Raw genomic sequence first — 12203 nt, 5'->3', positions numbered from 1 at the left:
GACAATGGTTAGTAAAGATAATGCTTTCAGAGTATTACTTGTTGCTAACATGACTAGGTCTATACACATTATCTTCTTATAGAACCCTTACTGCTAACATACTGCTCTCTCCCAGATTATCACGTATTCACCTTTGACAGATCCCTTTGCCACAGTCTTCTGTTTGGTTTCTAACCAGATTTATATTCCTGGCACTGGAACCTTGCCCTTAAGTCTACTTATGAGTTGTACTGTCAATCACCAACCAACACTGTATGTTTCTCTTAATGCGTTTAAAAAGAAGCTACCTTGTAACAATAAAAAGTCTCAATCAGCAGAAGTGAATCTAGATTAGAGGAAAAAAGTACACTTTCTCCTTCCTTATTACAAATTAACTGCTAAATATGAAAAGAGTATGATATATTATTTACAAAAATGCTCCCTAGAATTTGTCTGTTTTCTGTATGCATTCCTTTCATGATGTCCATCAACGCTTTCCATCAAGAGGTGAAGTTTGTTACTATAGCCCTTGAATCTAAACTGAGCTATTTGACTTGCCTTGGCTAATAGTATATTCGAAAACAGGGCACAGTCAGAAACTTTAGAAGTTCTTGTGCATTGGAATTGCCCTACATTGCTACTTTTGAAACAAGAACATTCTTTTTTTGGAAAAACTTGGGTTAACCTGCTAAATGCTGGAGACATATGGTCCAGTCATCATCTTTACCCCAACCAACTTCCCAATGTGTGAGGCAGGCCATGTGGAACCAACTAGACCTCAGTCAACCCACTGTCAAAAGAATCACCAAACTGAGCGCAATTTAGATTGCTAACCCATAGAATCAGAAGCTACTAAATTTTAGGGTAGTTTGTTACATAGCAAAAATTAAGTGATCCAGAGAGAATCATGACCATCATTATTAATTATTTTCATGGACTGTTTTTATGTTTTTGTCAGTTGAGTATGTCTGCATTCTACATTTGTTTGCATATTATAGTAGTATTCATTACTGTGCATGAGATTAAAGATATATAATTACTTAAAGCCTTTATTTAATACTATTGGTTAGGCTGGAAGAGTGTTACATCCTAGTAGGATAAACATAATAGATGTTTTTCTTCCTGTGCTGTCTCAGAAGGTTAGTACCAAATTCAAAGTTTTTCTTGAAAATTTGTGAACAGATTTTATATTTTTAAATTGCTTTATCCAGTAGCCCTGATTCTACATAAATAAGTCTTCTGTCCGTGAAACAAATTTATTTATTCCTGGACAGCAAAAGTACCCTTTTATATCAAGCACCTTAGAAACCATGGGAATTTTGGATTTCTGTAGCCAAGATGGATGAGCACTTATTAACTACAGGATGCTCAACCTTGTGAGTGGATTGACTTTATAATTTGTGAAGCTGTTTGTTCTTAACTCCTCTTATTAGATTGTATGCCATTAGAAGAATGATGAAGTTACATGTTCCATGTTCAATTCTAATAAGTACACAGTGAGTGGTAGCCATTCTTATATCACCAGTCTTAGGTATATACTAGAGCACCTTAGTCATTTATAGCAAAATAGATTCATAACTTGTACTACCAGTGCAAATGACTTGCCAGTGTCGGTATTAACAATACTTATTATAGTCAGAGAACCTCAGAAATGGCTGCCTACAACCAAGATATTGTTTGCATTCTACTGCTGCGTCCCTTTACTTTTATTGGGGTTGGATTGAGAAAGCGTTCTCATTTAGCAGTTGTTCTGGATCACAAGCAACATTCTGCTTCCATCCTGGAGAACATAGGATGATACTTTTCTGTTACTTTTAACACTTGTTAAATGCACGTGCAAAAATACTGAAAATTAAAGCTTGAAAGGAAAAATGAAGAATGGAGGAAAAGAAGAAGTAAAAGAAAGAAGAGAGCAATGGAAGGGGAGTGAGTGAGGGAAAAGTGGGCATGTAATCTGCCTATCTAGGAAAATTAGCCTTGACATAATTGCATATATGAGATAAAGAGCAGAGTCTAAAGTTGTGGCTGACTTTTTAACAACTGGTCAGAAAACTTCATGGATGTTTCCTTTACTCTGAGAACAATTCAGTTCTAGAAACACATAACTGATATAGCGTCAGAAAACTGTCTTAAACACATTTATTTTGTGGTGGTGCATCATTTTTTTTTATACTTTCATACTTGTACATTATAATGTTGAGCTTTGTACCACAATGATTATTACAACTTCGTTATTTACTCATAGTGAGTTCTGAAACTATATGAATATTTTCTGTTAAACAGCTAAGCTTGAGGACATCCAAGAATGAAAACATCCTCTATAAGATCTTATGTTTATTTTACAAGTACATTAGCTGTAAGCAGGATAATAGCTATAATGTCTAAGGAATTAAGACTGGACAGTAGTGATTTGTTATAGGCTTTTGCTGCAGTATGAAGATTTTTGTAGTTGAAGATAATTTGTGAATCCTAAAAGGACTGTAGAAAATGCATAAGCCAAAAATTATACTTACATTAAAAAAATAGCAAAACTGCCCAAGTACAGTATGGAGGAAGTAGGCTTAGCAGCAGTGTACATGAAAAAGACTAAAGGGATTTAGGCAGTGTAAGTCAACAGTGTCAAATAAATTCTAAAACTAATTTCATCTTGAGCTCTATTAATATAACTAGAACAAGGGGAGCAAGAATTTACTTTATTCTTGCTGATCATCGTGGAATTCAAATCTAGGGACATAGGCAGACTGGAACACATTCAGAAAAGAGCAGCCAGCGTGGAGAAGATTTTTTTTTTACAGGGTATGTCTAAAGAAACAAAATATACATGGTGATGTGGTTTGGCTCTGTGTCCCCATCCAAATCTCACCTCAAATTGTAATCTCCATAATCTCCATTTGGCAAGGGCAGGACCAGGTGAAGGAATCCGGTCTTGTAGGTGGTTTTCCCCATGCTGTTCTGGTGATAGTGAGTGAGCTCTCACAAGATCTGATGGTTTTATAAGCATCTGGCATTTCCCTGGCTTGTACTCACTCCATCCTCCCTCCCACCCTGTGAAGAAGCTGCCTGCTTCCCCTTTGTCTTCCACCATAATTATAAATTTCCTTACAATCAGGAGAACTGTGAGTCAACTAAATCTCTTTCCTTTATAAATTACCCAGGCTTGAGCAGTTCTTTATAGCAGTATGGGAATGGACATGGTTTAAAGCAAGCTTGTCCAACCCGCAGCCCAAGGGTCACATGCAGCCTAGGACAGCTTTGAATGTGGCCCAACACAAATTTATAAACTTTCATAACACATTATGAGATTTTTTTTGTGATTTTTTTTTAGCTCGTGAGTTATCCTTAGTCTTAGTGTATTGTATATGTGACCCAAGACAATTCTTCGTCTTCCAGTGGCCCAGGGAAGCCAAAAGATTGTACGCCCCTGGTTTGGAGTAAAGAAGACTTAAAGAACATGATAGCTATAGTACTTAGCATGTTTTCAATTACAAGTAAAATAATAACCCATCAAACTGTTTTCAGCAACAAAGATAATTTATGGGTTCTTATAACTTAAAACTTCAAGAGTATGTTGTATTTTAGGTGAGGCTCAATTCAGTGGCTTGGTTAATCTTTCTCTCTACTTTGCTTTCTATAATGTTGGCCAAAATTGGCTGCCACTCTCTCCTTCTTTGGGACAATTTAGCTGCTGGTTTACTCGCAGTCATCAGAGCTATGTGCTGCTTCTTTCATATCAAGCAAGTGTTAGAAAAACCTTCTTTCCCCAGTAGCTTGCTGGAAAAAAGAAGAATCTTCTTTCCCCTGACCCCAGGAAGTATCTCTTGTATCTCACTGGCTAGAGTTGTGACTTTTGCCAATTTCTGAACCAATTATAGTGGGCCATTCGGATAATGTACACAAAGTAGTGTAGCTAATCAAAAATCTACCTCTTGAGCAGAGATATTGTATCTATTAGACTACTAGGAGAAACAGAATCAATAGGAAGTAGATAAATGCATATATATCACATATATATATATATATATGATATCTTATTACATGAAGAAATTTATTTCAAGGAGTTGACTCACCTGATTGCGGAGTCTGACATATGTGAAATCTGTAGGACAGTCCAGTAGGCTGGAAACTATCTGGTAGAAGCTGATGTCGTGGTCTTGAGGCAGAATTTTCTTCTTCCTCTGGGAAACTTCAGGGCTTTCAGCTGATTGGATGAGGCATATCTACATTATTAAGGATAATTGCCTTTAATTAAAGTCAGCTGATTGTAGATATTACAAATATTTACAAAATACACATAAACTAGGGTCTGATTAAGTAACTGGGCATGAAAGCTTAGCCAAGTTGATGTATAAACTATCATGGATATGATAATCTTTCCCAAAATATTTAACTGAAATTATGAGTTCCTTTTGGAATTGACAGATTGGAAACTAAGGTAGCCAACAAATATCATTTACAGTAGCTAACAGTACATGTATGAACAGCTGCTCTGGGAAATAGGTTTTCAACTTGTTTGACATAGGGGAATACTAGGGACAAAAGTTATAGAAGTAGTGATAAAATAGCTATCAAGTAAAAAAGAACTGTTTAACAAAACAGTAGTGAGTTCCTGTTACTGAAAATGTTCAAATGTGAACTAAGGACTGTGGTGTAACACCCCAGATTAAGGCCCAGTTATTATGTGTTCCTTAACTTTTGGGGAAAGTACGGTTTTACTTAAGTGGAGTTCACTAGAAAACAGGCATAATTTTATTTTACTCTTATATTAATATCAAATAGTACCTGAGATATTATGTCTGCCAGGATTCTCCAGAACAAGTAGTATGTACGCACACACACACTATGTATATATGTGTTTGTGCATATATATGTACTCTCCACATTTTATATGTGTGCGCATATATATATACACACACACACCTATATGTGTATATATATGTGTAAACATATATGTGTGTGTGTGTATATATATAGAGAGAGAGAGACAATGCGTGTGTGTGTGTGTGTGTATGTGTGTGTATAAGGCATTTTATTTGTAAATATGTATTACATGTCTAGAAAAAGAATCCCAGGATTTTCCTCTGTGTGTTTTCTTCTTGCTTCATCATGGTCCATGAGGCCAGCTGAGGTTGTCATTACAATGGAACCAAACTGGCAGGATGGAAGCAGATTATTCTGCCATTTTTCTAGATCTTTGAGTTGTACATCAAATCTGTGGCTGATCACTCCACACTTGTTTAGTGATGAGGGATCACCTCACACTTGTTTAGCCTGCCTGTGAGGTTCACAACAATTTTCCCAGCATTATGATCATCAGTGATTTCAAATTCGCCAATGTAATCATGCTTCATCATCACAGTGAGAAACCGGACAATAACTTTGGAACTCAGCCTAATAAGAACCTGGTGTTTGCCTCTCTGTCTGGCATTGTTGATGCTCTTGAGAGCATCAGCCAGGACACCCATGTGCACCATTGTGGTGGTGTGGAAGGAGCTATAATTTATGTTTTTAGTATATATAAAGAAATTAATTTTTCCTCAAATAGCCTAGCCACGAGTTCCTCTCCCCACTATATTCTTGCAGATAAAGTTACCTAGCCAAACAACCCTTTCTATCAAAGGGATCAGGCATAATTTTTGCTTATCCCTCATTAGCAGGTTCAATTCCTGCCAGCTCAAGGGATTATCCAAACAAACCAATCACATTCTTCTGGGAACTAGGGGGCAACCCAACCTCTTAAAATCTGCTTCTCACAGCCCCTGGTTTTCCACTCTCTTCCCGAGTGCAACCCCTATGTGACCCTGTATGGCAAGTAATGGCTTCTTCCCTTTGGCTGGGAGGGGAATATATGTGATTAATAAACTTTTGACTCAGAAGACTTGCATGCAGCCAACAAACCGTATGGAAAAAAACTCAACACCACTGATCATTAGAGAAATGCAAATCAAAACCACAAATGAGATACCACCGCACACCATTCAGAATGGCTATTATTTAAAAGTCAAAGAATAACAGATGCTGGCAAGGTTGCAGAGAAAAAGGAATGCTTATACACTGTTAGTGGAAGTGTAAATTAGTTCAACTATTGTGGAAGACAGTGTAATGATTCCTTAAAGACCTAAAGTCAGAAATACCATTCAACCCAGCAATCCCACCACTGGTATATACCCAAAGAAGTGTAAATTGTTGTATTATAAAGACACATGTGCATGTATGTTCATTGCAGCATTATTCACAATAACAAAAACATGGAATCGACCTAAATGTCCATCAGTGGTAGACTGGATAAAGAAATGTGGTACATCTACACCATGCAATACTAAGCAGCCATAAAACAGAATGAAACATGTCCTTTGCAGGAACATGGATGGAGCTGTAGGCCATTATCCTTAGCAAACTAACGCAGGAACAGAAAACCAAATACCACATGCTCGTGGTTTTAAGTGAGAACTAAATGATGAACACACATGGACACATAGAGGGGAACAACACACACTGGGGCCTGCCAGAGTGGAGAGGGTGGGAAGAAGGAGAGGATCAGGAAAAATAATTAATGGATACTAGGCTTAATACCTGGATAATGAAATAACCTGTACAACAAACCCCCATGATACAAGTTTACCTATATAACAAACCTGCACATATACCCCGAACTTAAAAGTTAAATAAAATTTAAAAAATAAATAAAATAAAACAAACTTTTGTTTCTTCTGGCCAGTGTTGGGTCAAATGAAATCCTGTGTTTGCCCATCTTCACAGACTTAGAATTGGAAGCCCTCTCTCACCAATGGTATATACAGGAGGTAGTTAAAACAATGACTTTCCTTTCTGTCCACTCACCTAGCAGTGATGTTGGATTTGGGAAAAATTCAAATATCAGTTATGTGATAGTAATAATTGACTTGTGAGTTGCCTTTCAATAGCAATATTCTGTTATTTCTGTGTTTCCAGTGCTAGTATTAGCATTTTTATTTTTCAAATAAGAACAGGGCAATTTGTTCATCATTCTGTTAGTGGCACCCATCAGAGTATTTTGTAAACTGTTTGTACGTCTTTTCCTCTCAGCTCAAAGCACAGAAAGTCATGCTTTATTAATCTTTATGTACACTCCAAGTAACATCATGCCTGACCCATAGCAGATATTCAATTACTTTCTCCATCGGAATTTTATTAAAAAATTACTATTGAGCTGTGAAGTTCACCTTAAACAACATACATATAAGTAAATATCATCAATGTAAATTATCCAACACTGTTGAAATCCAAACTCACTCTACACACCTTTAGACAGAAGGAATGACGTCTTGAGAGTATTGCCCAATTTTCTCTTCTCATTCACCTTCCAAAATGCATGCTAGTTGCCTTAAGGCTTCTAAAGAACCCTGAAGGCAGCATCTCACTTTGTGTAGGAAGAATTAGTATAGCTGCGAGGTGATCCCAACTCCTGCCTGTCTGTTGGTTCTGAATGCTCCATTCACTTCAGAATCCCTGCTAAGAGATAATCCCTTCTGCAAGAAGGCATTTATTTTAGTCACAGTTTCATTCCTCAGGTTTATAGCTGCATAGCACCATATTCTAAATTATAGGAAAAACATGGAGAAAGCTAAAATGATTGGTTTGAACATATTTGACATCTTTTTTATGATTTATATTATATTATTTACTGTATTTAAATTGGCTTACTTGTTATTTTTTTGATAGAATGACATATGCTTCTTTCTCTACCCATAGATGTAAGAATTTTTTAAGAAAATATGAAAGACCTGGTTTGACAAAGGAATTTTTCTAACTTATGAATATATTGTATCCCTTCACAAAGATACACAATAAATTGTGTTTATCAGCAGTAATAAAATTCCATTAAACTAGCTCTGGTGTTTGAGACCGAAGATGTATAGTTTCCATATCCATGTCTTTATACAACACTAAGCACTCGGTAAATATGTATTAGTTAAATAATGTAATAATAGAATGTGCTCCTTTCCATTGATCATAGACTTTAGAAAGACTTTTATCTAACAGAAGTGTTTTCTCTATCTCCTGGGTTTACTCACAGTAAACAAATCCGAGCTGTGCTGGGCCAGTTCAGCCAGGCAGAAGCCTTATTAACGAAAGCTGGGGTGCAGCCAGGAACTTTTGATGGAGTTCTTATGGATCTTGGGTGTTCCTCCATGCAACTTGATACTCCTGAAAGAGGTTTTTCCCTTCGGAAAGATGGCCCCTTGGACATGAGAATGGATGGTGGCAGGTGAGTATTCATAAAGCACTTCTCACAACAAGAAATCAATTTGTCAAAAACACTCTGAATTTATTTTTTTTAAGACTACAGAATTTCCATTACATGCCTACACCTAAAACTACCAATACATAATAAACCAGTTTGTTTGATACTCATTATACACATCAGTATTTCTCTGGATTTAGGATTTTTAAAGAAAAACAATTACTGCCTTTACACAAAATAGTGAAGAGTATAACTTTCATACTGATTATCTTTTTTACTTATACAATATGGGTTTTAGAGTGTTAACCAATGTCAGTAAATATCACGATACTGCAATAACTATTTCATTTTTATTCATGCCCAACTATGCCTCTTGTGAGAAGCAAAAAGAACTATATATATTTAAGGCATCCTCTTTTAGAATACAAAAAAAAAAAAAAAAAGGCAAGATCTTAGAGTCAGTAAGTGTGTTTTGTCCTGTCTTATACAATCACTTTGAACCTTCTCCAGAAAAACTGTAATTTATGATATGATATCAAACACAGTACTATAATAAGATATCCTCTATACTTCCTCTTCCTGGAAATACCAACATTTATTCTCCGTTATTCAAATAGATTAAATAACACAAAAACAATCATATTCTAGGAAAGTATAGAAAAAATTATTTTCTTTCTTTCTTTCTTTTTTTTGAGACAGAGTCTCATTCTGTCACCCAGGCTGGAGTGCAGTGGCATGATCTCAACTCACTGCAACCTCCACCTCCCGAGTTTAAGCCATTCTCATGCCTCAGCCTCCTGAGTAGCTGGGATTACAGACATGTACCACTATGCCTGGCTAATTGTTTTTGTATTAGTAGAGACGAATTTTCATCATATTGTCCAGGCTGGTCTCGAACTCCTGACTTCATGTGATCCACCTGCCTCAGCCTCCCAAAGTGCTGGGATTATAGGCATGAGCCACCATTACCGGCCAACAATTTCTTTATATTAATTGTCTAAATTAATGTTAAAAGCTTAGATTAGGACCTGTGTCTATTCTCAATACTGACCTAGGGAATGGACAGCCTATACCTGTAAAACTTAACTGTGGTTTTTCTCTCTCATATCATGCCCCACCACAAACTGCTTTGTTTTGTGGTAATTATTCACATATAGCCTTTTCCCCTATGTTGTGATACAACCTGTTAACTTGGCTTGTGACCTATATTTGTTGGGACTCTGTTGTTCCTAAATGTTATACCTTCTTTTGCACATGTTGTTGGCATTCACAGAATGAAGAATGTAATGATAAAAGAAAATAATAAAAATACTTTTAAAACAACTAACTAATAGTAAAAGTGAAATATAGTCTCATGTGTGGAGATGGAGGTGGTTGTGCAGAGGTAATAAAACATCAAGCCAATTTCTGAAATACAATGAACCAAACTTCTAGTTACTAGTAGTAAATCCCATATTGTTAATTTAAAGACTTATCAGCAAATTGTAGTTTGTGAATCAGGGTCCCTGTGGTTTTCCCAAGAGCCTGAAAATAACGTTGACACTGAGAATTAAACTCTTAAATTAATACCTAATGGATGAAATTAGAATTGAGTAAATATATCTTAAAATGTTGAATGGCTTTCGGGTAGATGGTATAGACTGTAACTTAATCAAAGATTTTAACAGCTCTGAAGAAAGTATTTAACATTTGAAAAGGGGGAGTTGATTCACATGAATTCATTGAAGAAGAAAAGTCATAGATTCAAACACGTGCAATGCTAATCCAAGTGGTATATGTTTGCCTTGGCTAATCCAGGCCAAAAAAATATGGCCTGTTAGTTCCTGAAGGGAGATTATCCCTGTGATGAAGACGGATGCAAGAGGCTTCCTTAACCAGTTGTCATTTAACACTGGAGTCTTAAAAAACATAATTTATTCTTTGCTGATTCTAATTTCAACAGCAGCTTTCAGATTATAGTAAGGTTTCTCATGTAGAAGCCATAGAAAGAAATTCATAGCTTCAAGAATTTGAGAGTCTAGTTCTGTTGGCAGTTATAGTCTTCACTAGAAGGTAATTAATTATCACTTGTGTTTATATTTTCTTTCTAAGTTTAGTCACTGTAAGTCAGTGAACTCTGGAGGACTGACAAGATCAAATCTATTAGTTGGGGGGCAGCTCTTGGATCTTGACTCATTTACCACATGAATGCCTATTCTGAAGCTGCCTAGCAGCCTGCCAAACCTTCCAGTGTTGTACCTTTTGCACTGTAGCACTATGGAAACTTCTACACCATCAATCATTGTTAATATAAGAGTAAAATAAAATTATGTGTATTGTCCAATTACTTGTTTAAAGTAAAATTATGTGTATGGAACAAAATGCTTTTTAATTTTCTTATTTAAAGATAGAAAAATATCATTAAAAACTGCTAAGTACATCTATACTCATCATAAAATTCTCTTGGTAAAGCTGGACTGGATAAATTTCTAAATTTCACGTCATTAACACAGTTCATTCAGATGCTCGCTGGTTTAAGCAGTTGAATTCACAAATAGGTCAGGTTTAGCAGGGATTTTGTCATTTAAGCCACAAATTATGCTTTGCAAATTTATGAATGGGGAAGATCTAAAGGACAGTGGCATGCATTGAGCATCTTTTATATTGTAGGCATTATATTTCTGTTTTGCAATTGCATGCACCAATAATTATCCAAACCGTTCTGTGAGTTAAGAATTGTTACTTTCATTTCACAGGTTAAAAATTGAGGCTCTAATAGGTTAAAAATCTTACTCAATATGAGTAAAAAGGCCAGGATTCTAATCCAGATCAATTGAACTCCAAAAACCAGATCTTCATCCTGAAAGCTGAAGAAGCAAAGCCTACTGAGATAGAAATAGGGCTACCTTATAAGACGTTCATTGTTCTGTGAGTTTAATGGCAGACTGACATAAAAACAATTATTGTAAGCTATTCGGGAGGCTGAGGCAGGAGAATCGCTTGAACCCAGGAAGCGGAGGTTGCAATGAGCCAAGATCCACCATTGCACTCCAGCCTGAGCAACAAGAGTGAAACTCCGTCTCAAAAAGAAAAAAAAAAAAAAAATCTGAAAAGCGAGCTATGGATGAAAAAAAGAGACAAAGAGACATCAGAAGAGATGAAAGTCATGACAAATCTAGGGACAAGCCAAAGACAGCAAAAAGATTTTCTCCTGGAGGCACTAGGCATGTTAACAATGTATATTTTAGTATTTTTAAGGAGAGTTTCAGGTGTTTCTTGGCAGCCCCACTCTGGTTGGACCCTCAGTTCTTAAAGCTACCATACCGTTGTTACTTACAGATCCTCACAGTATGTTACCAACAATCAATCCAACATATTAACTGTAAGAGCAGTAACTGCACCATTAGCAAAGCTATTTTTCTAATATGTAAGGTCACAATAAGCTCATCACTTAGAATTCTTTGGCCCATTTCCCTAAGGTAAACAGGAATGGTCTGAACAGAGTAAATGCTGTGTCTGACTATAATTTATTCTATTTGACCAGAGGTTGGTAATTTTTATTCCTCCTCCACCTAAAATTACTATCTAGGCTTGTTCAATACTGCTTATTGATTACCTGGTTTTGTCATATTGTGACCTTTGTTATGGATGAATGACCAAATATTGTTAAACATTTGAATAATATGCATTATTGCCATTAAGGTTGTATGAGTTTTTGTGAGGGAAACTGACCAGCAGTATCTTTTTTTTAAATAGATTTTCTAAGTTTAATTTGTGTCTTCACAGGTAATCAGATATTTCACAGCCTCAGATTTAGTCAAGTTATTGAGATTTAGCCTTGTTTAAATATCATCTGCAAACCTTTTATCTTCTATACTGAAAAAAACATTCAAGCAGTAATTTAAATTTTGAACAACTTAAATTTAACTATTTTTCAGTGTTTTAGTTCAAGAAAAATACACAGGAACAATAAACATTTCTTTGTGAATTATAAGTTTAAGGTTATTATAATATTTTAACTTCC

The 12203-nt window shown here is 35.9% G+C and overlaps 1 protein-coding gene across 9 annotated transcripts in view; it reads left to right on the top strand.

Moving 5' to 3' along the window:
- METTL15 (methyltransferase like 15) overlaps window positions 1-12203 on the top strand; it is a 442005-nt gene that overhangs the window by 182377 nt on the left and 247425 nt on the right. For all 9 annotated transcript variants that reach the window (XM_077960438.1, XM_077960436.1, XM_028832545.2 and 6 more), the window contains one exon: window positions 8033-8224. In XM_077960438.1, the coding sequence (XP_077816564.1) occupies window positions 8033-8224 (192 nt within the window). The remainder of the gene's footprint in view (window positions 1-8032; window positions 8225-12203) is intronic.

This window comes from Macaca mulatta, chromosome 14 (genome assembly GCF_049350105.2).
Source record: "Macaca mulatta isolate MMU2019108-1 chromosome 14, T2T-MMU8v2.0, whole genome shotgun sequence".
In the NCBI taxonomy this organism is placed as follows: Eukaryota; Metazoa; Chordata; class Mammalia; order Primates; family Cercopithecidae; genus Macaca; species Macaca mulatta.
Note: the sequence above shows the minus strand (reverse complement) of the source record. Positions and strands in the feature narration are given on the sequence as shown.